The sequence below is a fragment of the Haliotis cracherodii genome, unplaced genomic scaffold, assembly GCF_022045235.1.
Source record: "Haliotis cracherodii isolate W230 unplaced genomic scaffold, xgHalCrac1.p SCAF_17, whole genome shotgun sequence".
Taxonomy (NCBI): Eukaryota; Metazoa; Mollusca; class Gastropoda; order Lepetellida; family Haliotidae; genus Haliotis; species Haliotis cracherodii.
In genome coordinates, this window is record NW_027266272.1 from 2,352,586 (window position 1) to 2,377,842 (window position 25,257).

Below are 25,257 nucleotides of genomic sequence, written 5' to 3' on the forward strand. Positions count from 1 at the left end.
ATGTTTGCTACACTGATCACCGTATATTTATTCCAAAATGGCAGCATGTCTTATCAAGTCCAATGAGAAGTCATATATATTCAACTTGGAGCAAATCTTTGGTTGGTTGGTTGGTTTGTTGTTTTACGCTGCACTCAGCAATATTCCAGCTGTATGACAGCGGTCTGTTAATAATCAAGTCTGGACCAGACAAGCCAGTGATATCATGAGCATCGATCCACGCAATTGGGATACGATGACATGCATCAACCAAGTCAGCGAGTCTGACCACCCGATTCAGTTAGTCGCCTCTTACGACAAGAATAGTCCCCTTTTATGGCAAGCATTGGTTGCACAAGACCTATTCTAACCCGCATCTTCACGGGTCGCACATCTTTGGGAAATACATATATATATATATATATGTATAAGTAATTGTAAATGAAGCATTTTTTTAAAACGGCAACCTAAATCATACTTATTCAACCAAACTCGTCCTTGAAATCTATCTTGAGCAACAGTTGGAAGCGTAAGATAATTAGACTATTGAGCTACTCACGTTTTGTCCACCTTTACCAATGATTCTTCCGATGGATGACTTTGGCACCATCACTTCTGACCTGAGATGGACCTCCTCTATGCTCACCATGTTCTCTGCTCTCACTCGCTCAAAGATATAGAATTGTGCCTGCAACATTCAACACACCATTAGGTTTGGTGGGAGAATATGACCAGTGCGAACTCGTGATTTGTGTCAGTACTGTCATTCAGATGTAAACCAATCAGTCACAGTTTATCAGACTGGGGCGGTAAACTTTATCTCATCACATGACATTTTGTACAAATCTAAGGTGGATGAACTGACTACATAATGTGTACAAAATCTGCTTATACAGACTTTGTTTGTTTGTTGTTTTAAGCCGCAATCAGCGATATACCAGCTACATGATGGCGGTGTGTAAATAATCGAGTCTGGACCAGACTATCCAGTGATTTCAAGAAACAAGCCTATTATGATAAAAGTGATTATCTGTTTATGTAACATTTCACTTTGGGGGAAAGCTACTAGGGCTGGGAGGGGTAACTCAGGTTCCAGCGTCGGGTGGGTACTGAGTAGGACCCGGTTTCCCCACAGGACTACCCGGACCCGTGGTTAGTCATGTGATATATTGTTTAATAACAAAAATTATCTAGAACTCTATGGTTACACTGCAAGTTACTAATGTTCGCATTTCTTTCTGACTATGTACCCATTCCTTCTGATTGTTCATATGGTTGAATAAACATAACTTAATTCAACTTCAGTGTATGCATGACCAGATTGTTTAATACATATATCTAAATATGTTTTGCCAGGGCTATGCAAAAAATGTTCCCAATCAGACATTTTGAGACATTTCCTGAGACCTACAGTGGGTACCTGGGTAGGGTCGGGTAATAGGGGGGTTAGTAAAGCCCTAAAAGCTACTAATCCTTAAAGATATTCACTAGTCTTGGGTTAGACCTATATAATGCATCTGTGAGGCTGTGAGGTTGTTTAACGCCGAACTCTGCAATATTCCAGCTATATGATGGTGGTCTGAGAAATAATCTAGTCTGGACCAGACAATCCATGCAGTTGGGATACAATGACATGCATCAACCAAGTCCCGATCCTGTAAGTCACCTCTTACACCAAGCATAGTTGCCTTTATGTCAAGAATGGGTTGCCGAAGACCTTTTCTACCCCAGATCTTCACGGGTTACATCATAAAGACAAAGCACCGTTCATGACATGCTCACCTTCCATTGTGACTCAGGATTCCCTGTAATGATTACTTTGCGTTCATTTAATCGTGGTGCCGGCATTTGGACTGGTCCATCCTGACCATTCGTCTCATTCTTTGGAGCCTGCATGATCTGAAACAAAAGTCAAATACAGAGTGACAGGGGAAAAACAATGAAAAATGATGAAATAGACGTATCACTTCAAGCATCAGATATCTACCAATCAGTACAGTTTGTGAGAACCAAACATACCAGAACAATAGTTATTACCTATCGGGTTAGAAATAACTGAGTTAATAAAATTGTATGTTTATCAGTGTAAATATCACTTCACACGCACCAGATTACGTGATCTGGACAGCATTATTGGCGTCATATGAATGTTATTAGTCAGAATGACGCCACTCTAGAAATGACATTACAGTTGAAGATTGTTGAAATTTGACAATTGTGGTTTTCTAACACAGTGGTCATGATCAGTGCATTTCTTTAAAGGAGAGTTCAAATGGATGAAGAAATAATGTGTAATAAAGAAATTATTACACTCGCAGGTTTCATACTGCTTTCAAGTATTCCAGCCTCTACACATGAGTCTCAATTGGTTAGGGGTCCTTTTTTTATACTTGTTTAACGTAATATTCCAGCTATATGTCGGTGTCTTGTTAGTGTTCAAATCTGGACCAGAGAGATATTCACACTGTCGAAGAACCATGACACACAATCAACCAAATCACCGAGCCTGACTACCCGTTCCATTTTGTCACTCTTATGACCAACAAAGGTTGCTGGGGACCTATTCCACCCACAATCCCCACGGGGCTCTAACTCAAAATTGACTGAACAGCTATTCAGCTTGCATACAATTGCATCTGTGGATGTAATAATCTTTCCATGCATCAGGTTGAGTGGACCATGAGCTGTTCCAGGAGTGAGTGAGTGAGTGAGTGAGTGAGTGAGCGAGCGAGCGAGAATAGATTTCTGCCGCTTTTAGCAATATTCCAGCAATGTCACGGCGGGGGACACCAGAAATTGGATTCACACATTGTACCCATGTCGGGAATCGAACCCTGGTCTTCGGCGTGGCAAGCGAACGCTTTAACCACTAGGCTACCCGACCGCCCCAGCTGTTCTATGACCACAAGAGGTAACTCAAGTTATGTGCTTTAAACATATAACATGAAAAAACAAATCTTGGGCATTCTTGCATCAATGTTTTATATTGCAGTTGACAGTGAAAAATGAGATTTCTGAAATTTCCACACGGATGTCAGGGGATTGTGGTAATCCTAAACAGGTGGCAAACAATCTTAGGCATCACTTTCAAGTCTAATAATAGCATTTGGATACTTAGGAAGTAGTAAGAAACATACAACTAAGTTTAGTGAGTGAGTGAGTGAGTTGGGTTTAACGCCGCTTTTAACAGTATTCCAGTTATATCACGGCGTGTCAGCTTAATGTGGGAGGAAAGCCCGAAGTGATGCAGGTCTAAGACGTTTGCCACTTCGGTGAAACCCACAAGCACGGGTATGGTGCTGACAAACCTAGAAACATAATCGGGGCGAACCGGGATTCGAACCCACAATCATAGGTTTCTGGCGTGCCCAAGGGACGCAACTCTGCACAGCGAATCGCGGCGCCTTAGACGACTGGGCCACCCGTGCCCCCACAACTAAGTTAAAGAAGAATTAGTTTTCAAGTTAATTACTTTCAATATCTTCATCTACATTGTCACCGATTCTTGTGTCAGTGTTAAACATCAAGAACTGTCATTCAGATATAAACCAATCAGTCATTACATATCAGACTGGGGCGGTAAACTTTAGCTCATCATGTGACAGTCGACAATTTCCTTCTGATACAGGTCAACTTGACAAATACATTTAACACAAGCCAGAGAGACCAGCTTGATTAACTACACCACAGTGTAATCAAAGAATTCACTCTAAAATAGCAACAACTGTTGAAGTAATGCTACTAATAGTCTAAAACTACTCTAAAGTAGGCCCATAGCTGCATTAATGTCAAGGCAAATTAACAAAGAAAACACTATTTTCAAATCGGTTAATGAATAACCTGACCCTCTAAAAGGTATCAGTGGTTCAACACAGAAGTAAGAACCTGACAAGAGCAATGTTTTAACACTACACCTCACACATTTGAATTCCAATCAAGAAAAACAAAACTGTCATCAGACATAAACCAATCAGTCATTAAACTTCAGACTGGGGCGGTAAATTTTAGCTCATCATGTGACAATGAACACCTCAGTCCCAATGCAGGTCTGAAGCTTTTGATACTATTTTCCCCAAAACTATGTTGAGCGACTGCATTGCACTTCACAGAACGATGAATACTATCCTAAACCTAAGACTACCAATGCAAACTATGCAAAAAATGTTGACAAATAGATTTCACAAAAGCCTTAATATCAGCTTTTTCAACTTGACCACACTGCAATTCAGAGTAATAATTCTAAAATAATCACAATTGTTTAAGTACTGGCATTAATGGACTACTTTATTAATACAAGGTTTGTGTCAATTATCCCACTAAAATGTTATAATCACAGTTCGACATTTTCAACCATACCTTAGAATAACAAGTTAATCACTGCTGAACCGCACAAGGTAAGAACTGTCCTTCAGATATAAACCAATCAGTCATTACATATCAGACTGGGGCGGTAAACTTTAGCTCATCATGTGACAGTAGACATCAACACACATCAAATAGCTTTCATTTCACAAGAAGGCCACATACAGCTCTGTGTTACAAGAGTAACAGTCAGACAACATAGCCATTCAGAGAAAGAAAAAAAAAAAACTTAACTAAAAATTGACATTATCATTTCATTAGCATAACTATTGTAAGTCTATATAAAGCCTAAGGTCTAGGCAAGAGTCTCAGCAGTAAGACGTCACACCGGTGTGTTGAGAGCTAACAGATTAAGGTGATATAACAGTTTATCATCAAACATGTCATCAATACACTATCAAAGTAATTTTGAAGCAGGTGAAGTTTACCATCATCAATGAAGAATACGCCCCCTATAAAGTACTCTCTGCACTTGAATCTGATCATCCACACCGCAGAACATTAAGCCCCTACAAAGCCCTTAACATCAATGTTTTCAATGTTTTTAGATTTGAACTTACTGTCATTCAGATATAAACCAATCAGTCATTACATATCAGACTGGGGCGGTAAACTTTAGCTCATCATGTGACAGTTGATATCAATTGTAAATTTCTAAAGAAGGCCATATATATCATGATATGTGCAGCTTTGTGTTGCAAGACCAGCAGTATGACTGAAAATCAGTCAAAAATACTATTATCTAGGGCTGGGACGATACACCAACTGTGCCATCCGATATGTATCACGATACCTTGCTCACGATCCGATACGTATCACGATTCTTGAATGTGCTCGTCTCTGTGGTACGTAAGTCATCTTTTTCATAGACAGGATGGCCAAATACCTGGCACGCCGACAATTTACAGTTGGCAGTGTCAAATATGGCCATTCCATGAAAATATTTAACGTTTCCATTACTCTTGTTCACGAGTAATTAGTGTTCAGTGTAACATTTATTACAGAATACATTTAAGGTAAGAATCGATACTTTTTACTTAATGTGCAATAGTGATCGATACTTGTATTGAGAAGTAAAAACTTGCGTTGCATCGGTGTATCGTCCAACCACTACTAATTTCCCTAACTTTGGACATTAACATCTCAGTACAACAACTTCTGCAAGAATGTTAAAGTATGGGACTTGCAATGGTCTCAACAGTTACACTGTCATACCAGTGGTTAGAGAGCTTCAAACAGATTAAGGTGAAATAATAGTTTAACATCAACCATGTCAACAGAACACTGATCATAAACATGAAATATTCTAAAATTAAACAGCTGAATTTACAACCATCAACAATGAATAATAAAGCCCATAGGAGTTCTCATTGCATTTCAGTCTGTTCATCAACACTTACGAAAGTCTTCACGTTTTTGGAACTGAATTAACTGTCATTCAGATATAAACCAATCAGTCATTACATATCAGACTGGGGCGGTAAACTTTAGCTCATCATGTGACAGTAATTACTCTAAAATAACCACAACTGTTTAAGTACTGCCACTAATAGTCTAATTGACAGAACCTTAGTATCTCAAAGCCCACAGCTGCATTAACACAAATTTACATTTCAGAACAAAGAAAACACTATTTTCAAATCCCTGAAACAGTCATCATAAGATAATAAAAAAGAAGTACTTAACAATTCAGCTCAAACATCTGAATTTAGATCAAGAAAAAGAGTGAGTGAGTGAGTGAGTATGGTTTTAAGCCGCTTTTAGCAATATTCCAGCAATATCACGGAGGGGGACGCCAGAAATGGGCTTCACACATTGTAACCATGTCGGGAATCAAACCCGGGTCTTTGGCGTGATGAGCGAACGCTTTAACCACCAGGCTACCCGACCGCCCCTCAAGAAAGAGAAAGAACTGTCATTCAGATATAAACCAATCAGTCATGACATATCAGACTGGGGCGGTAAACTTTAGCTCATCATGTGACATGATAACATGTTTAGTCCACTAATATGTTGTTTTAACACCTCACCCAACAATATTCAAACTATTTGACGGCGGTCTGTTAATATGGACCAGACAATCGAGTGATTGACATAATGAGCATTGATCTAAGCAATTTGGGTATGATGACATGCATCAACCAAGTCGGCGAGTCTGACTACCCAATCCCATTAGTCGCCTCTTACGACAAGCATGGGTTGCTGAAGACCTATTCTAACCCGGATCTTCATGGGTTTTCAGTCTACTACTCCTTATAATGGTAACATATAGCAAATGCCTGTAAATTGACAAGCATTTACTAATCCTCATGATGCCTGAACTACTGGGCAGTTTGGCAAGGACAATAGCACTAGTGCCAGTTTCTATCACTGCTGGTCATGAGATATCACAATTTCCACCTTGTCTTAAAGGAGGAAAAAATCTTTTCATGGGAGGACGTCTTACTGATGCTGCCCAAGTCCGACTCCTCACATGATACACATTTCAATAGGTGCAAGGAGTGAGTGAACTGGGTTTAACGCCGCTTTTAACAGTATTCCAGTTATATCGCGGCGAGTCAGCTTAATGTGGGAGGAAAGCCCGAAGTGATGCAGGTCTCAGACGTTTACCACTTCGGTGAAACCCACAAGCACGGGTATGGTGCTGACAAACCTAGAAACATAATCGGGGCAAACCGGGATTCAAACCCACAATCATAGGTTTCTGGCGTGCCCAAGGGACGCAACTCTGCACAGCGAATCACGGCGCCTTAGACGACTGGGCCACCCATGGCCACCCGTGCCCCCACAATAGGTGCAAGGAATGGATGTATATAAATTAAGCATATAACACAGTAGATCATGGAAATAAGTGCTACAAAGAATTCCTTCCAAAATAAAATGACCAAATTTCACTTTTAGGCCTGGCATTGTTTTTACAACAATGACAGCTAGTTTCCTTCCAGAAATAACATTCATTCCAAAAGCTTATGTTTTCAGTTCAATCACAATACATGTGACTTTATAGAAACATTACGGTGTTGTGCAACAGTGTCAGTCCGTAACATGTCAAACATCAAGAACTGTCATTCAGATATAAACCAATCAGTCATTACATATCAAACTGGGGCGGTAAACTTTAGCTCATCATGTGACAGTCGACAATTTCCTTCTGATACAGGTCAACTTGACAAATACATTTCACAAAAGCCTTAAAAACCAGCTTGTTTAACTTGACCACACTGCAATTCAAAGACACGTTTTGAAGAAATTATTCTAAAATAATCCCTTTTGTTATTAATGGTCATTAATGGTGGGTCTACTTTATTAACATAAGGTTTGTGTCCGTTATCTATGAACAACAAACCCACCAAAATGTCATAATCACAGTTCGACATTTTCAACCATGCCTTAGAATAAAAAGTTAATCACTGCTCAACCACACGAAGTAAGAACTGTTCTTCAGATATAAACCAATCAGTCATTACTTATCAGACTGGGGCGGTAAACTTTAGCTCATCATTGACAGTCTACATCAACACACATCAAATACCTTTCATTTCACAAGAAGGCCATATACAGCTCTGTGTTGCAAGAGTAGCAACATGACATCACTGCAGTTTAGTAAAATCTTTATTAGATTAACGACCGAGTCCCTAAAAATTGACCCGGTTTTATTAGAACAACTCTTGTAGTACGGTAAACTATGGTATTTGAAAAGTCTCAGCCGTAAAACATCATTGCTAGTGTGCCCAGAGCTCCAGAAAGATTAGGGGAAATAACAGATGAACACCAACAATGTCAACAAATCACCATTACCATAAAAAGTATGAAAATCTGTACTTTACAGTAAGAAAGTCTTATCCCAAATACAACATTGGTTACATTTGACCACTTTCTAAATGGCAGTAAGTGTTCATACTAATATCATTATTTTGAAATATTCCAAAATTAAACAGCTAAAATTATATCCATTGTCAATGAATAATAAACCCCACAAAAAGTTCTCTTTGCATTTCAATCTGTACATCCACATGTCTGATAAACTTACAAAAGTCTATGTCTTCAGAACTGAATTTACTGTCATTCAGATATAAACCAATCAGTCATTACACATCAGACTGGGGCGGTAAACTTTAGCTCATCATGTGACAGTTGACATCAACTCACATCAAATAGCTTTCATTTCCCCAAAAGTTCATATACACCACTGTTGCAAGAGTGAAAGATATAAAACTAAGTTTCCTAAATATTACATTAATGTCTTATTTGTAAAACCATTGACAGTCTATGTTAAAGTATAGGATTTCATTTGATATAGTCTCGGCAGTAACACATCACCAGTCGGTTGAGAGCTCCAAAAAGATTTTAGGTGAAATAACAGTTTAACATCAACAATGTCAACAAAACACTAATAGACTTAACATTATTTTGAAATATTCCAAGATCCAACAGGAGATATCACATGTGTCATCAATGAATAATAAATCCACAGAAAAATCCTCTTTGCATTTCAACTTGTTTAATATTGTATCTACACCTCAGAATATTAAGCACTCACAAAGTTCTTAACAATGTCTTCAGAACGGAATTTACTGTCATTCAGATATAAACCAATCAGTCATTACATATCAGACTGGGGCGGTAAACTTTAGCTCATCATGTGACAGTTGACAATTTCCTTCTGATACATGTCAACTTGACAAATACAGTTCACACAAGCCTTAATATCATCTTGTTCAACTTGACCACACTGCAATTCAGAGTAATAATTCTAAAATAATCACAATTGTTTAAGTACTTGCATTAATGGTCTACTTTATTAATACAAGGTTTGTGTCAATTATCCCACTAAAATGTTATAATCACAGTTCAACATTTGCCTCAGAATAACAAGTTAGTCACAACACAGCTTTACTATTTGAATCAAGAACTGTCATTCAGACATAAACCAATAAGTCATTACACATCAGACTGGGGCGGTAAACTTTAGCTCATCATGTGACAGTTGACATCAACACACATCAAATAGTGAGTGAGTGAGTACGATTTTACGCCACTTTTAGCAATATTCCAGCAATATCCTGGCGGAGGACACCAGAAATGGGCTTCACACATTGTGCCCATGTCGGGTATCGAACCCGGGTCTTCAGCGCGACGAGCAAACACTTTAACCACTAGGCTACACAACCGCCCCACATCAAATAGCTTTCATTTCGCAAGAAGGCCATATACAGCTCTGTGTTGCACAGCATTTCAGCTGCAGATATAAAACTAAGTTCTCATACATATGCCATGAATGTCTTGTTAGTACAACAATTGTAAATCCATGTTGAAAAGGATATGATTTGCAAGTCTCAGACGTAAGATATCATTGCCAAGAGCTCTAAAAATATTTAAGGTGAAATAACATCATGCTTTTGAAATATTCCAAATAGAAACAGCTGAACTTACATCTATCATCAATGAATAATAAACCCAATAACAATTCTTTGCATTTTAATATTTTCATCTATGCCTCCTAACATTAAGAACTGACAAAGACCTTAACAACAATGTCTTCAGAACTGAATTAACTGTCATTCAGATATAAACCAATCAGTCATTACATATCAGACTGGGGCGGTAAACTTTAGCTCATCATGTGACAGTCGACAATTTCTTTCTGATACAGGTCAACTTGACAAATACATTTAACACAAGCCAGAGAGACCAGCTTGTTTATCTACACCACAGTGTAATCAAAGAATTCACTCTAAAATAGCAACAACTGTTGAAGTAATGCTACTAATAGTCTATTTTAAAACTACTCTAAAGTAGGCCCATAGCTGCATTAATCTCAAGGCAAATTAACAAAGAAAACACTATTTTCAAATCTGTTAATGAATAACCTGACCCTCTAAATGGTATCAGCGGTTTAAGAACCTGACAAGAGCAACGTTTTAACACCAACAGTCACACATTTGAATTCCAATCAAGAAAAACAGAACAGTCATCAGATATAAACCAATCAGTCATTACATATCAGACTGGGGCGGTAAACTTTAGCTCATCATGTGACAATGAACACCTCAGTCCCAATGCAGGTCTGAAGCTGTTGATACTATTTTCCCCAAAACTATGTTGAGCGACTGCACTGCACTTCACAGAACGATCAATACTATCCTAAAACTAGGATTATCTGTTAGTACGGTCTGTGCTACAAGTACTTTTTGTAAAGGTTTAAGTACTGATGTAATCACATGAACAACAGCATCAGCATAAACTTGAGGGTACTTTGTGAAGTTCATCCAAGGCAAAAATATATTTAAAGCTGAATCAACATTCTAAGACTACCAATGTAAACTATGCTAAAAAATGCACCATTTCAGTGTCAATTGTGAAATATTCCAAAAGTGAAACAGCTCATGTTATGTTTGTCAGTTATCTATGTATAACAAACCCACCAAAAATCTATCCTCGCAGTATAACCTTTTCCCCTATGCCTCAATGTGTTGTCATACAAAACAACCTTAGCACTATGACTGTTGTAAGTCTAGGTTAAAATATGGGAGTTGCGATCACAATGTAGAACGGCACCCAGAACAAGTTTATCACAACACAGCTCAACCTTATGAAGAAAGAACTGTCATTCAGACATAAACCAATCAGTCATTACATATCAGACTGGGGCGGTAAACTTTAGCTCATCATTGACAGTCTACATCAACACACATCAAATAGCTTTCATTTCGCAAGAAGGCCACATACAGCTTTGTGTTACAAGAGTAACAGTCAGACAGCATAGCCATTCAGAGAAAGAAAAAAAAAAATTAACTAAAAATTGACATTATCATTTCATTAGCACAACTATTGTAAGTCTATATAAAGCCTAAGGTCTGGGCAAGAGTCTCAGCAGTAAGACGTCACACCAGTGGGTTGAGAGCTAACAGATTTAGGTGATATAACAGTTTATCATCAACCATATCATCAATACACTAACAAAGTAATTTTGAAGCAGGTGTAGTTTACCATCATCAATGAAGAATAATCCCCCTATAAAGTACTCTCTGCACTTTAATCTGATCATCCACAGAACATGAAGCCCCTACAAAGCCCTTAACATCAATGATTTCAATGTTTTTAGATTTGAACTTACTGTCATTCAGACATAAACCAATCAGTCATTACATATCAGACTGGGGCGGTAAACTTTAGCTCATCATGTGACAGTTGATATCAATTGTAAATTTCCAAAGAAGGCCATATATATTATGATAAGTGCAGCTTTCTGTTGCAAAAATCAGTCAAAAAAACATGTCTGGACGAATCACTGATGTCTGGCATGATCATACTAAGTGGTTGGTAGAAGTATGTTCTCTTTTTGTCCAATTCGGACCTCCATACACAACTTTTATCTGTAGCGCGATACGATGGAGTTCTCTCCCTTGTCAAACTGAGCTCGAGGCCCGGCTTTTACTCGGAGCTACTAATGTAACTAATGAACTTTTATTAGTAAAATATGCACTGTTAGATCAAATAAATGACATCTGATATAGAGAACACAAATAATCATAAAGGTTAGTGAGTGCATTTTGTTTCGTTCAGCGTACATGACAAGTACCGCAATATTCCCGAGGTTGCAGGCTACATATCAGACTGGGGAGGTAAACTTTAGCTCATCACGTGACAGTTGACAATTTCCTTCTGATACATGTCAACTTGACAAATACAGTTCACACAAGCCTTAATATCATCTTGTTCAACTTGACCACACTGCAATTCAGAGTAATAATTCTAAAATAATCACAATTGTTTAAGTACTGGCATAAATGGTCTACTTTATTAATACAAGGTTTGTGTCAATTATCCCACTAAAATGTTATAATCACAGTTCAACATTTGCCTCAGAATAACAAGTTAGTCACAACACAGCTTTACTATTTGAATCAAGAACTGTCATTCAGATATAAACCAATCAGTCATTACACATCAGACTGGGGCGGTAAACTTTAGCTCATCATGTGACAGTTGACATCAACACACGTCAAATAGCTTTCATTTCCCCAAAAGTTCATATACACCACTGTTGCAAGAGTGAAAGATATAAAACTAAGTTTCCTAAATATTACATTAATGTCTTATTTGTAAAACCATTGACAGTCTATATTAAAGTATGGGATTTCATTTGATATAGTCTCGGCAGTAACACGTCACCAGTCGGTTGAGAGCTCCAAAAAGATTTTAGGATAAATAACAGTTTAACATCAACAATGTCAACAAAACAGTAATAGACTAAACATTATTTTGAAATATTCCAAGATCCAACAGGAGATATCACATGTGTCATCAATGAATAATAAGTCAACAGAAAAATCCTCTTTGCATTTCAACTTGTTTAAAATTGTATCTACACCTCAGAATATTAAGCACTCACAAAGTTCTTAACAATGTCTTCAGAACGGAATTTACTGTCATTCAGATATAAACCAATCAGTCATTACACATCAGACTGGGGCGGTAAACTTTAGCTCATCATGTGACAGTTGGTAACATATTCTGGAAAACAACAACTGATCTCTCAAACATTCTCCTTCTTATTCAGGCTAATACGTAAGCATTAACTTGAGCAATTAACTTATTTCACAGAAAGCCTTACATACTAGCTTGCTTAGCTTGACTAAACTGCAATCAAAGAAACTTTAAAGTAATGAATAAAAAATAATCTCAATTGTTGCCACTAGGAGTATATTGAAGTATCAAAGTATCCAAAAGCCCATAGCTCCAATACGATATTAAGGCAAATCAACATGATTGGACAAAGAGAACACTATTTTCATATCAGTGACTTTAACTATCTCCATGATGTCTTCATCATTTTCTGATTTATGAAATATTCCAAATATAAACCTGATGAATCTAGGTCCTCAACAATGAATAACAAACCCTACAAAAAGGTCTCTTTGCAGTTTAATATTTTCATTTGCACTTCAGAACAATAGAGTGTACAAGTCAAACAACAGGTCAAAGATTTGAATTAACAACAGAACTGTCATTCAGATATAAACCAATCAGTCATTACATTTCAGACTGGGGCGGTAAACTTTAGCTCATCATTTGACAGTAACAATATCGATATTTAAGTAAAAAACAATGAAATTTCATCACAGTCTAATGAACATATCAGATATGTCCATCAAAACAAGATATTGCAGCACTGACAATTATCACTGTGGCTAGTGGCAAGTTTGACTGGAGTGAGTTTGGATTTGTGCTGTTTTTAACAATATGCTAGCAATTAACCAAGTCATCGAGCCTGACCACTGATACATATAAAAACCGACTAGCATGGGATGTTGGGGACCCGGAATCCCCGCACGGATGTAACCTGGTTGTTTAGGGACACATTTAACTAAGAATTATATAAGGCACTCAATAATTCCATAACTTCAATCCTCACTGACCAGCCCCATCTTTGTGAGTGAGTGAGTGAGTGAGTGAGTGAGTGAGTGAGTGAGTGAGTGAATATTGTTTTTACGCCGCTTTTAGCAATATTCCAGCAATATCACCGAGGGGGACACCAGAAATGGGCTTCACACATTGTACCCATGTCGGGAATCGAACCCGGGTCTTCAGCGTGGCGTGCAAACGCTTTAACCACTAGGCTACCCAACTGCCCCCCACCTTTGTAAGATCAATTCAGCAATAACATATGTTTTCTATGCAATGCCAGTGTTTAAACACATGGTCCAAGCTTCAACATGATTTATGAGTGGGAGAGTTCAAGTTTAGCTAACACTACTTTGGGTGAGGGGAAAAGGGGTTCAATGTCGCGTTAAAGATGATTGCACTTACATAGCAACATATGTGTACATCTGATTGTACTAGTCCGTATTAATGCCGATTTTATAGTGCTTGCCTACTGAGATACCATTATGCATTTATCATGAATACCCCACTCAGGAGCGTCTTTGTTTTAGCCCCTTAATGCCAAGCACCAGGCACGGTAACAACAAGTACCATTTTAACGTCTTTTGGTATGACGCAGCCATGGGATCAAACCCCCCACCTTCCACTGTCCAGGCAGAAGCTCTAAGGAGGCAGTCTAACTACACTTTGGAATGGTTCCGAGTTATATGATGGCAAGTCAGCTCAATACTGGGGTCACACTACTACCCCTTCTACATATTCCAAACTAACCTTGATTCTTGCGTTTGACAATCTCATGATATTTTTGATGTTGGATCCCTTGCTGCCAATGACTGCCCCAACAGTGCTCTCTGGGATGTAGAGGTAGATAACTTCCATCTGTTGCTGTGGCTGTTGCTGCTGCTGTTGTTGTTGCTGTTGCTGCTGCTGCTGCTGCATCGGCTGACCTGGCCCCCCAAACAGGCCTGGGTACATGTTACCCTGTTGGTTGGAAAGATACAATCATAAACCCTCGCGTCAAGAAGCAAATGTCTCCTGTTGGTTGTTCAATGCAGCAAATATTCCACCTTTTTTAGGGCTGCATGTAGATAATTGATCCAGTATTGAAAGCAAAAATACAAGCAGTCTGGGTTTGGTAACACACAATTTACCAAATCGTGAACATCAACCATCCGTTCCATTTGGTTGCCTCTTACTACAAACACCGGTTGCTAGGGACCTATTGTTACCCGGAATCTCTACTGGGTGCCCATGTCAACTGAATTCATTAACGTGTCAACATGAATTAATAATGAATGGTCACTTTAAGAAAATGAAGTCGCTTCATCTTTGAATTGGCTAGTTGGTTGTTTTACGCCACACTCAGCAATAATCCAGCTATATGACAGCGGTCTGTTGATAATCAAGTCTGGACCAGATGAACCAGTGGTTGATATTATGAGCACTGTCAAGCATTGTCAGGACATGATGACATGCAATCGACCAAGTCGCAGAGTCTGATCATCAGATCAATATCAGTCAAATCTTTAATGAGCAACATAATGCTGAGGACCAAATGTAATCTGACAATAATGAACTGGTAGCAAATGTCTCTAGGGAATTAATAATAAGACAAAATGGAGGTACAATTCACAATACCGTATTCGACGCAATGGGCACCCAGGGCGCTCTCAAAATTAGAAATAGGGGGCTCTTATTAGAATATTAATTTGGTGAAAAATACAGAGTTGAAAGATAAATTTCGAGGTTTATGCTGACAGCCTGAAATGTTTGGGTACGACATATATTTTTCCAGAATTTAATTGCCCATTATTAAGGGTGCATATAACACACGAGTGCGAATAAATAAGTCTTGTGTACATAGATCAATCGGAAAGGGGTGATAATTGGGATTGTTCACTAGCCAATATAGTAGCAAATATCGCCGAGGGCGCTTATTAGAGCAGGGCACTTATTATGTCCAATATGGTAAATTTGGCTAGCCACAACATGAAGGTTGTTTATTTTGGCATATAGACAATACACACACTGCCAAAGTTAAGGATAGAATAGTCATGTTTAGCAGGAGGTGAGGTGAAATGGGGTTAAACGTCGCGTCCAAGATTATTGCACTGATATAGCGACGTGCATGTGTGTGGTTGTACGAGTACGGACTGATGCTGATGTTACAGTGCAGTTTAACATGAATACACAGTATACGAGCACCTTAATGCCTAGCGCCAGTCAGGGTAACAACAAGTACCATCTTTTAACGTCTTTTGGTATGACTTGGCCGGGGACTGAACCGGGCTGGCGGACACTACCACGAGACCATGAAGGCGTCATGTTTAGCGGGAATAGAAAGAGTCTTGTGTGCAGGTATTACCATCATTGGGTATGGCGTCCTCATTCCCTGATAACTGTTCATATTTTGCATCATTGGTACATTAGGTGGGGGCATTCCAAACATCATCTGCTGCTGTGAATGTAAAGCATAACATTACTAGAATGATAACAAGTGAACAGGTTTTCTTTTTCTTCAGTCTTGGTTGGTTAGTTGGTTAACGCCGCACTCAGCAATATTCCAGTTATATGACGGCGGTTTGTAAATAATCAAGCCTGGACCAGATAATCCCGTGATTGCTATCATGAGCATCAATCCACGCGATTGGAATCGATGACATGCATCAACCAAGTCAGCAAGCCTGACCACTCGATCACATAAGTCGCTTCTTAGGACAAGCATGGGTTGCTTATTGTTATTGTTGCTTAACGCCACACTCAGCAATATTCCATGATGGCGGCTTGTAAATAATAGAGAATGGACCAGAAAAAACAGGGATTGACATCATGAACATCAATCTACGCAACTGGGATGAGATACGATCCCGTTCGTCACCTCTCACAACAAGCATAGTCACCAGCAAGCAATGTTAATTGCATCACATCAGTGATATTGTTTGCGCCAAAAGCCATTAGGATATTTCCACGATTTTTGCAAATGTCCTATTCACTAAAATTGACAAAAAAAGATCCTTAGTATATTTGTAAGGATGGGACACCAACTATGTGATCTGATACGTATCACGATACCTTGTTCACGATACCTTGTTCACGATCCAATACATATCACGATACTTGTATGTGCTCTTATCTGTGGTGTGTAAGCCATCTTTTTCATAGACATGATAGTCAAATACCTGGCACACTGACGATTTACAGTTGGCAGTGTCGAGTATGATGCAATGGATGAAATTCTTTTCTTTTTCAATACTAATTTTCACTACTAATGAGTGTTCGGTGTAACAGCCATTAAAGTGGCTTGTTTGTTGTTGTTTAACCCTACATTCAGCCTATCATGGTTGTTTAAGAACATTGTAAATGTTTTTGTCTGTTTGTTGTTTAAAGCCAAATTCACCAAAATTCCATCTATATGAGTGTGGTCTGTAAAATAATCGAGTCTGGACCATACAATCCAGTGATTGCCATCACAAGCATTGATCTACGCAATTGGAATACAATGACATGCATTTAAAGTGTGAATCAATATTTTTTACTTAGTGTGCGACTGATCGATACTTGTATCTGGAAGAAAAATATCGCGGCCCACCAATATATATTTGTTTGACAATCAGTCTGGTTCCTAGAATGAACCGATCTTAAACCGTGCATACCAGATCACCAAGCTACCCCAAGAGACTGCTAGAACAGATTATGTCCCAGGAATACAAACCCCATAGTTTTGAGCATCTTGGTTCATGCAGTTCCTCATCTTCTCACTGATGAGTTCTTCTGCCTTGGCGGTCTGGTCACTGTTGCCTGTGACGGTGACCACTCGATCAATGAAGTAATTGTTCATATCCGTTAGACTGGAGGCAGACAAAACCTCACTGGTAACAAGGAGAGAGAAGAGAGGCTGTGTCAGATCCAAGCAAGCACATGTGTTGCCATGGTGATGTTAGGGCAAATCAAGGGTTAGCGCTAGGAACAGGCTTTGACATATATATGGTAGAAGGCAATTTACACTTTAGAAGTTGGATGCATAGAGCATTCTTTTCACGTTGCTACATTTGGAAAGATAAAGAGTTAATAAGATACAATGTTCAATACTTCAGCATGTCCTCACAATAATATATTCTTGATGTTGAAAGCTTTTGCCTGATACTTGACAGCAAGAATATTACAAACAGGTGGGATCATTTTAATAAGAGTCAACGAGAGATGATTGCAAAGAGTTGGAACAGTTTTCAATGAGATGTGTGCAATTAGAAGAAAAACAACAAGATTCACCAATCAATTACTGATTTTGTGAAGCAAAATATAAGAATTTAAGCAATGCATTTGCGCAAGGGTGAATGTTATGGCACTGCAAGTAAAGAAAAGCAAACAGAAGTTTACCTTCATCAAAAGAAATAGCAAGCGAATTGAATGAAAAAATGTTAAAAGAAATTGCTTTCCATGTTACCATGGTTACTGTGAAAAGAAAAGATTTGTTACCATTGTCCAACCACTAAAATTGTACAGGTCATAAATAGCAGGATTTGTGACTACATTTTTAGGACGAGCATGTAAGTTTATTTCCTCCGACAACTGACACACTTTTGAATATTAGAGGTTCAACATGCTCAACAGGAATACACAATGACTACAACTACTGGGTAAACTGTATAAAAGAACACCACTAATACTCTATGATATATCAACCTGATTATGTTTTTCTACATGGATGATGTCTGCAGCAATGTTTAATACAAAATATCCCAGTATCCCTTTTGAAAGTCGCAATATACTGAAAGGCAAAAGTGCCATGCGCAATAGTAGGCACATACTTAATGATACCGTCCAAAAGATGTTTTAATGTACAGAGACAGGTGGAAATCAAATTTGGCGACATTTTCAGGTTAGGTTTGACCTTTGACATCCTTCCACTCCCCACTCAGATACTGTACATTGACTCCGAGCCATCACCCTGCCCTGTTCTGCCCTGCCCCTCACACATGGCCTGATCGAGAGCATCTGAACAAACATGGATCCTAAATCCATTCTGGCAGGCTACCCAAGAGCTAGAGGCACCACTGGATAGGCATGACAAAACAGCCCCAAGCCTTCTTGATCTGTGGACTCAATAACTACACAAGGTAGACATGCACATCATCACCCAGTGCAGTCAGCCTTCCTGCAGGATTGTTCCTGGCATCATTAAACAAAAGTGATGTGTTATCTGATTGTCCAAAAATGTTTTACTCTGCACAAAACACTGTGATGGTTATCCCCCCTATAACCAGTTCGTGACTTTCTTTTGACTTTCAGTATATTTTGAAGAAGTACAAACATTTCATAAGAACAAAAAATTGTGTTGGGCTTCCAACCAAGAATTATTTAACATAACGTCAACTTCTCAATTGATGGCCCCTTTCCGGGTATTGAGCAAACCGATCAAGCCAGAACAGGAGAAGAGAAGGATAGATTGAAAGATCTAATTAAAAATCAAAGAAACAAGTTTCTCCATAAATGATCATGATGAAATCTTACCTAGAAACAACTATGTGAGTGTCGGACTCCTGCATAAAACTTTTGATGACTGCACCTTTTTTACCAATGATGCGTCCGCATATACTGTTTGGACACAATATTTTGAGTGGTGTTTCTCTGGAAAGGAAAAATATACAATCAGTTACATGCAGGTGTATGCTCATGATGTCGATCACTGGATTGTCTGGTCCAGACTCGATTATTTTACAGACCGCCGTCATATAGCTGGAACATTGCTGAGTGCGGCAACAACAACAAAAATTGCATGCAGGTGTGAGTAAGTGAGTGAGTATGGTTTTACACTGCTTTTAGCAATATTTCATCATTATCACAACAGGAGACACCGGAAAATGGGCTTCACACATTGTACCCATGTGGGGAATCAAACCTGGTATCGCCCCTGCAGATGTACGAGCCTGACCAGGGACTGCATGGTCTAGACGATAGTTACCAACAGCATTAGCTATATCACAGTTGCCAAGTATGGATCAGAAATTTGTTTGGTGATATCATGAAACAACCGTTATGGTATAATGACACATAAGCCAGATCACACATTAAAACTACTCAATCAAAATTTTGTCAGCACTTTTAACAATTTCTGGCCCCTGATGGACAACTCAAGCAAATTTAGATGCAACAGAAACAGCGATGTGAAATCATCTGGCAAAAGAGGGGTGTATTGGTGTACGTTGTCATACCAGCCTTCTCAGAAGGCCAGCATCAATCCAGCACATAACTCAACATCAAGTGAAGTGTGACACTGGCCACCTCCTCCATATCATCCTGAGTGAGTGAGTGAGTGAGTGAGTGAGTGAGTGAGAGTTCTGGACTGATGCCGATTTATAGTGCTAGCCCACTGAGTTTAACATGAATACCCCACTCAGACACAGTATACCGACTCCGAGCTGACCAGTCCTTTGGTTTAGCCCCTTAATTCGAGGGCCAGGCTGGGTAACAACAAGTACCATCTTTTAACGTCTTTTGGTATGACGTGGCCGGGGATTGATCCCCGGACCTTCCTCTTTCCGGGCAGATGCTCTACCACATGACCACGTCTATTCTACCCTAAAAATCACAACAATTGGTGAGCTGACAGAATGACACTTACCCTTTGTTAAGAGCTTCTGCTTCTTTGCTTACAACTTTCATAATTTCTTTACATGCTTTCGAGCAATTCTCAGGACTACCTTTGATTGTGACAAGCTGAAAATACAATCACACAGATAAACAAAACATTTAACTCCGATACATAGAACATAAATACATGACCTAAACAGGTACCAAATATATCAAGTTGGGTTAACATAACCTAGGACTAGGAGAAAAGAGTGCAGGTATTGGTTGGTTGGTTGTTTAACGCCGCACTCAGCAATATTACAACTATATGACGGCGGTCTGTAAATAATCGAGTCTGGACCAGACAATCCAGTGATAATTATCATAAGAATCGATCCACGCAATTGGGATCGGTGACATGGATCAACCAAGTCAGCGAGCCTGACCACCCGATCCCGTTAGTCGCCTCTTACGACAAGCTTAGTCACCTTTTACGGCAAGCATGGGTTGCTGAAGAGCTATTCTAACCCCGGAATCTTCACGGATCGTGCAGGTATTAGGTGATCAAAAGCTTTGGTGAAAACAAGCATGGTTATGGTGCTGACAAACCCAAAATCGTTACAGAGGAAATTGGAGATTTCTAATTGTAGGATTCTGCACAATGAACTGCAGAGCTACCCTGGGTCATCTGTGACTCAGATATTACTGGGTAACAGATAATTGGGTTAAGGCTAGCCCAAACTTGCCTCTAGATTTTTGCAAGAAACACAGTGAGTGAGTTTGGTTCAATGCTGCTTTGAACAGTATTCCAGTTTTATCACAGCATGTCAGCTCAATGCAAGAGGGAAGCCCAAAGTGATGCAGGTCTCAGATGTTTACCACTTTGGTGAAACCTAGAAGCACAGGCATGGTTCTGACAACCCTAAAAGCATAATCGAGGATTCAAACACACAATCATAGGTTTCAAGCATGCCCTAGAGACGCAACAGTGAATTGCAAATGTCTTGGACAACTGAGCCTCCCATGTCCCCGAAAACACACTGATAAAGTGATATGAGTGAGTACGGTTTTACGCTGCTTTTAGCAATGTTCCAGTAATATCACAGCGGGGGACACGAGAAATGGGCTTCACACATTGTACCCATGTCGGGAATCGAACCCGGGTTTTCGGCATGACGAGCGAAGCTTAAACCACCAGGCTACCCGACAGCCTACACACTGATATGACACAGATGCAGGTATATACTTCAACACATCTTTAAAAGTGCCTAAATGTAGGCCAGACAAGTTGAAGTCAGCAAGCTTCCTTTAGCATGGTCAGGTCATCAAATCATATGGACAAATGGCTTAGAAACAAATTGAAGCACTTACTGTTTCTTGTGTGTGATTCTCCCTTCGATGAATATCCACTCTATGGAAGGTAAACATACACATTTTTGGTTCATGTATCAACGTGATCAACACATTAGGGTTACAGAAATTAGATTAAGAAATTAAAATAGGACATAATCTAGGGTGAAATCATATTAATTAAGTCTGTAACAAACCTTTAATAATCTTCCAACATTTAAGTAACAAGTACAACCAATTTGGTTTTAAATGCATTACCAGTGTCTGTAATAACACTAACTTATTCTAAGTAACTTAATCATAAACACTGACAGGTATAAAGGAAGCAATTATTTCATCACATACATGAAATAACACACACACAAGCTACAAACCTTGCTCTACTTTGTGATGTGATGTTTTTGATAGTTTGACCTTGTTTTCCTATGATGGCTCCCACATATTCACTGCCAACCATTATCCTGCCAAAAAACAATGGAAATTAATAGTAAAATCATCCATCCACTCTTGTATACTTCACAGCATGTTTATCTCAAAGTTCAGGAGAAAATGTGCTTAACGGTGTGCACAGAAACAACTGACAAGATGTGGATTTAGCTTAAACATATTCTAATAAAAAAAATACCTGATTCTTTCATATAACTACTCATGTGGTTAATCTGTCATGGCATAGTGAGTGAGTGAGTGAGTATGGTTTTACGCCGCTCTTAGCAATATTTCAGCAATATCACGGCGGGGGACACAAGAAATGGGCTCGACACATGTACCCATGTCGGGAATTGAACCCGGGTCTTCGGCGTGTCATGGCATAGAAGAATGAGGTGTTCCTTACTTTCTTTGGAGTAGTATATAAAGTAATGCTTTCAACATGACTAATGTATGTTTCATACTTTAAAGTTCTTGAACCATCAATCAGCCAAGTCACTTTAACCATGTTAACCAATTTCTAGCATTACTACAAAAATCCCTATCCCTTTAATTCATTAATAAGACAGCTAAAGCACACATAACCTGGGACCATCACAAAAATACTGAATATGTATCATCACTGGTCAGTGTCTTCAAACCCTGGCACCACAGTAGTCTTTGCAGCCATCAAGGGAGACAACTGCTCAGAGACTACATATTGCCTCCTTACTGTGTTGACAACACCACATTAACCATTTAAAGATTGACTTTTCTATTCTTACATTTCTAACCCAAATCATTTTTTCAAACCTCCATGGGACCTTGGTAATAACTATCGAGGAATTCTTAGTGACCTTGGCAGGCCAATTTGAAAATCATAGGCAGATTTCTAAAGTTCTAATTTCTTAAAGTTCAGAGGTATTTTAACATTGTATTTTCACATTGTTTGGTTTTCAGTGACATACAAGTCATCTTGGTCTCTGCAACATTAGTTTGACCATATTAACATAATCATGAACACCTTGGAATATTCACACATTAACTTTGGGTATGTTTAGTTACATCTGCAGCAGACTTGGGTGGAATACTGGCCTCTGAGCATGTCAACATATCATATCATATTCCATCCAGCGCAGTTCCCGAAGACAGCCCAACCTACCTCAGTGGCATCTCCTGTCGATTCATCCCTGAGTTATTATTGTTGTTTGAACGATTCACTCGGCGTGTTCTGTTGTTGGCCAGTTCAACCTGTAACACAAACAGCATGGCATAACAAATTCCTCTTTCCCTTACCTGCCTATTCAACACAAATTTTGACATTTTCCAAAAGTGTGAGGCAATTCCATGTATTGGAACTTGCTGTCACGGAAATTTATCCTCTAAATCCTACAAAGTAATGTGCTAGTCAATGTATGTAATCTGGTGGGCCTATCACTGGAAATGGAGAAATGAAGTGACATTACTACAAAAGTTAAGCCTTGCTTATCTTGATCTTTTCTGAAAATGAGGTTTAAAAAAAATAATAGTTTCGGTTCTCAGGCACCGCCCGCATCATCATAAAGTCTGCCGCATGTTTCGTTTTTATTTCCATTTCCCAAAAAATATTAAATCCTAAAACTTAATAAAAAGTTGATCCAAAATTAACACACAATTACTTCCCTTTACATGTGCACTTCATTACTGTGCCTTTGTGTTATGGTCAGGCATCAACCGAGTCAGCGAGTTTACCAACTGACCCTGTTAGTAGCCTCTTACGACAAGCATAGTCGCCATTTACAGCAAGCATGGGTTGCTGAAGACCTATTCTACCCCTGATATCACAGGTCTTGTTCATGTGAGGAGACCCTGTCTCAGGTTGATGGTACACAACTGTTTTTGGTTATATACTAGTTTGAGTGAGTGAGTATGAGTACAATAACACACATTGTACCCCTGTCGGGAATCGAACCCAGGTCTTTGGCGTGAAGAGCGAACCACTAGGCTACCTGACCACCCCTACATACTAGTTTGAACACGCCAAAAAAAACATAAAAAAAACGACAGCCTGTGCTATATTTTCAAAAGTAATTGACTGAGAACCAATTCTTCTATTTTTTTAAGCCTGATTTATTTGACCCTAGATGGATTATGGTTTAAGGCCAATGCATATTCAGATCCACTTGAGTTGTTTAAAAACAGACTTGTTTTAATCATTTGAATCTAGTGACTATGAACATGAAGAGGGGGAACATACTTTCAGGTAACTGCCTTCTATGTCACGACCATTCAATCTTGTGGCAGCGCTAAAACGAAAGTCACAATGTTTACAGATTTCAAACATCATAAGAATAATGGTTGTCTCAGCAAAGTGGGGCAAAATCAAACCTGTTCTAACAACATCGTAAATTGATCATGTTTTTGTTTGTTACTTAACGCCACACTCAGCAATATTCCAGCTATATGATGGGGTCTGTAAATATTCAAATCTGGACCAGACAATCCAGTGATTGATATCATAAGCATCCATCCACGCAATTGGGATCGATGACATGCACCAACCAAGTCAGCGAGTTGACCACCCGATCCTGTTAGTAGCCTCTTATGACAAGCATAGTCGCCTTTTACAGCAAGCATGGGTTGCTGAAGACCTATTCTACCCTATCTTCACGGTCTCACTATAAGTGATAAAGTCTAGAACAGATATGCAACTGGTTGACCATCAGCTGCATTGATCAGTAGTTACTATGGAGACGTTTTTTCCTGGAAACTCAATGTGAATTCCACTGTGAATGTAAACCGAAGTCAGCAATAATCCAGCTACATCACGGTGGCCCGAAAATTGTCTGGGTGGGACAAACGAGTGGTTCATGGTTCAAACAAGATCTCAAGCCTTCGGGACATGACATGCAATCTGCCAAGTCAACAAGACTGACCACACAAACCACTTAAATCGCTTTTAACAACAAGCATAGGTTAACCGGGACCAAATCTAACCCAGAATCCCCACAGATTGTTGGTATGACAAATGTTCAATCTTTCACAAAAAGTGGTAAATGACAAATCACAGAATTACAAAAAGAAACCAGAGTTATCACTATCCCCCGCCTTGGGGCACATCAGAATGTTTCCCCATTGCAGACACTACGCACCAAGTAAACTAACATGTATCAAGGGCCGTAACTCTGTAAAGCAAGATTGGTTGGTTGGTTTGTTGTTTAACAC

General features: G+C 39.1%; 1 protein-coding gene and 18 non-coding genes across 22 annotated transcripts in view; all 19 read right to left on the bottom strand.

The window, feature by feature from the left end:
- Window positions 1–25,257, bottom strand: part of LOC139464825 (insulin-like growth factor 2 mRNA-binding protein 2) — a 76,403-nt gene that overhangs the window by 3,708 nt on the left and 47,438 nt on the right. For 3 of the 4 annotated variants that reach the window (XM_071246346.1, XM_071246345.1, XM_071246348.1), the window contains 11 exons: window positions 24,290–24,338; window positions 23,216–23,304; window positions 22,023–22,109; window positions 21,670–21,709; window positions 20,351–20,445; window positions 19,240–19,356; window positions 17,441–17,597; window positions 16,094–16,186; window positions 14,500–14,709; window positions 1,762–1,878; window positions 539–667 (listed from right to left, as the gene is read on the bottom strand). In XM_071246346.1, the coding sequence (XP_071102447.1) occupies window positions 539–667; window positions 1,762–1,878; window positions 14,500–14,709; window positions 16,094–16,186; window positions 17,441–17,597; window positions 19,240–19,356; window positions 20,351–20,445; window positions 21,670–21,709; window positions 22,023–22,109; window positions 23,216–23,304; window positions 24,290–24,338 (1,183 nt within the window). The remainder of the gene's footprint in view (window positions 1–538; window positions 668–1,761; window positions 1,879–14,499; window positions 14,710–16,093; window positions 16,187–17,440; window positions 17,598–19,239; window positions 19,357–20,350; window positions 20,446–21,669; window positions 21,710–22,022; window positions 22,110–23,215; window positions 23,305–24,289; window positions 24,339–25,257) is intronic. The other variant, XM_071246347.1, reaches the window with a different exon arrangement.
- LOC139465202 (small nucleolar RNA SNORD31) lies at window positions 743–814 on the bottom strand. Its single transcript, XR_011653161.1, has one exon. It is a non-coding gene; the product is annotated as a small nucleolar RNA SNORD31 (small nucleolar RNA).
- Window positions 3,511–3,583, bottom strand: LOC139465186 (small nucleolar RNA SNORD31). Its single transcript, XR_011653146.1, has one exon. It is a non-coding gene; the product is annotated as a small nucleolar RNA SNORD31 (small nucleolar RNA).
- Window positions 3,929–4,002, bottom strand: LOC139465192 (small nucleolar RNA SNORD31). The gene has a single exon (XR_011653152.1). It is a non-coding gene; the product is annotated as a small nucleolar RNA SNORD31 (small nucleolar RNA).
- On the bottom strand, window positions 4,382–4,454 carry LOC139465198 (small nucleolar RNA SNORD31). Its single transcript, XR_011653158.1, has one exon. It is a non-coding gene; the product is annotated as a small nucleolar RNA SNORD31 (small nucleolar RNA).
- Window positions 4,902–4,974, bottom strand: LOC139465187 (small nucleolar RNA SNORD31). Its single transcript, XR_011653147.1, has one exon. It is a non-coding gene; the product is annotated as a small nucleolar RNA SNORD31 (small nucleolar RNA).
- LOC139465188 (small nucleolar RNA SNORD31) lies at window positions 5,774–5,846 on the bottom strand. The gene has a single exon (XR_011653148.1). It is a non-coding gene; the product is annotated as a small nucleolar RNA SNORD31 (small nucleolar RNA).
- Window positions 6,255–6,327, bottom strand: LOC139465182 (small nucleolar RNA SNORD31). Its single transcript, XR_011653143.1, has one exon. It is a non-coding gene; the product is annotated as a small nucleolar RNA SNORD31 (small nucleolar RNA).
- LOC139465199 (small nucleolar RNA SNORD31) lies at window positions 7,405–7,477 on the bottom strand. The gene has a single exon (XR_011653159.1). It is a non-coding gene; the product is annotated as a small nucleolar RNA SNORD31 (small nucleolar RNA).
- On the bottom strand, window positions 7,777–7,850 carry LOC139465183 (small nucleolar RNA SNORD31). The gene has a single exon (XR_011653144.1). It is a non-coding gene; the product is annotated as a small nucleolar RNA SNORD31 (small nucleolar RNA).
- Window positions 8,402–8,474, bottom strand: LOC139465195 (small nucleolar RNA SNORD31). The gene has a single exon (XR_011653155.1). It is a non-coding gene; the product is annotated as a small nucleolar RNA SNORD31 (small nucleolar RNA).
- Window positions 8,917–8,989, bottom strand: LOC139465189 (small nucleolar RNA SNORD31). Its single transcript, XR_011653149.1, has one exon. It is a non-coding gene; the product is annotated as a small nucleolar RNA SNORD31 (small nucleolar RNA).
- On the bottom strand, window positions 9,898–9,970 carry LOC139465190 (small nucleolar RNA SNORD31). The gene has a single exon (XR_011653150.1). It is a non-coding gene; the product is annotated as a small nucleolar RNA SNORD31 (small nucleolar RNA).
- On the bottom strand, window positions 10,310–10,383 carry LOC139465203 (small nucleolar RNA SNORD31). Its single transcript, XR_011653162.1, has one exon. It is a non-coding gene; the product is annotated as a small nucleolar RNA SNORD31 (small nucleolar RNA).
- LOC139465191 (small nucleolar RNA SNORD31) lies at window positions 10,947–11,020 on the bottom strand. The gene has a single exon (XR_011653151.1). It is a non-coding gene; the product is annotated as a small nucleolar RNA SNORD31 (small nucleolar RNA).
- On the bottom strand, window positions 11,459–11,531 carry LOC139465194 (small nucleolar RNA SNORD31). The gene has a single exon (XR_011653154.1). It is a non-coding gene; the product is annotated as a small nucleolar RNA SNORD31 (small nucleolar RNA).
- LOC139465196 (small nucleolar RNA SNORD31) lies at window positions 12,257–12,329 on the bottom strand. The gene has a single exon (XR_011653156.1). It is a non-coding gene; the product is annotated as a small nucleolar RNA SNORD31 (small nucleolar RNA).
- LOC139465197 (small nucleolar RNA SNORD31) lies at window positions 12,772–12,844 on the bottom strand. Its single transcript, XR_011653157.1, has one exon. It is a non-coding gene; the product is annotated as a small nucleolar RNA SNORD31 (small nucleolar RNA).
- On the bottom strand, window positions 13,352–13,423 carry LOC139465184 (small nucleolar RNA SNORD31). Its single transcript, XR_011653145.1, has one exon. It is a non-coding gene; the product is annotated as a small nucleolar RNA SNORD31 (small nucleolar RNA).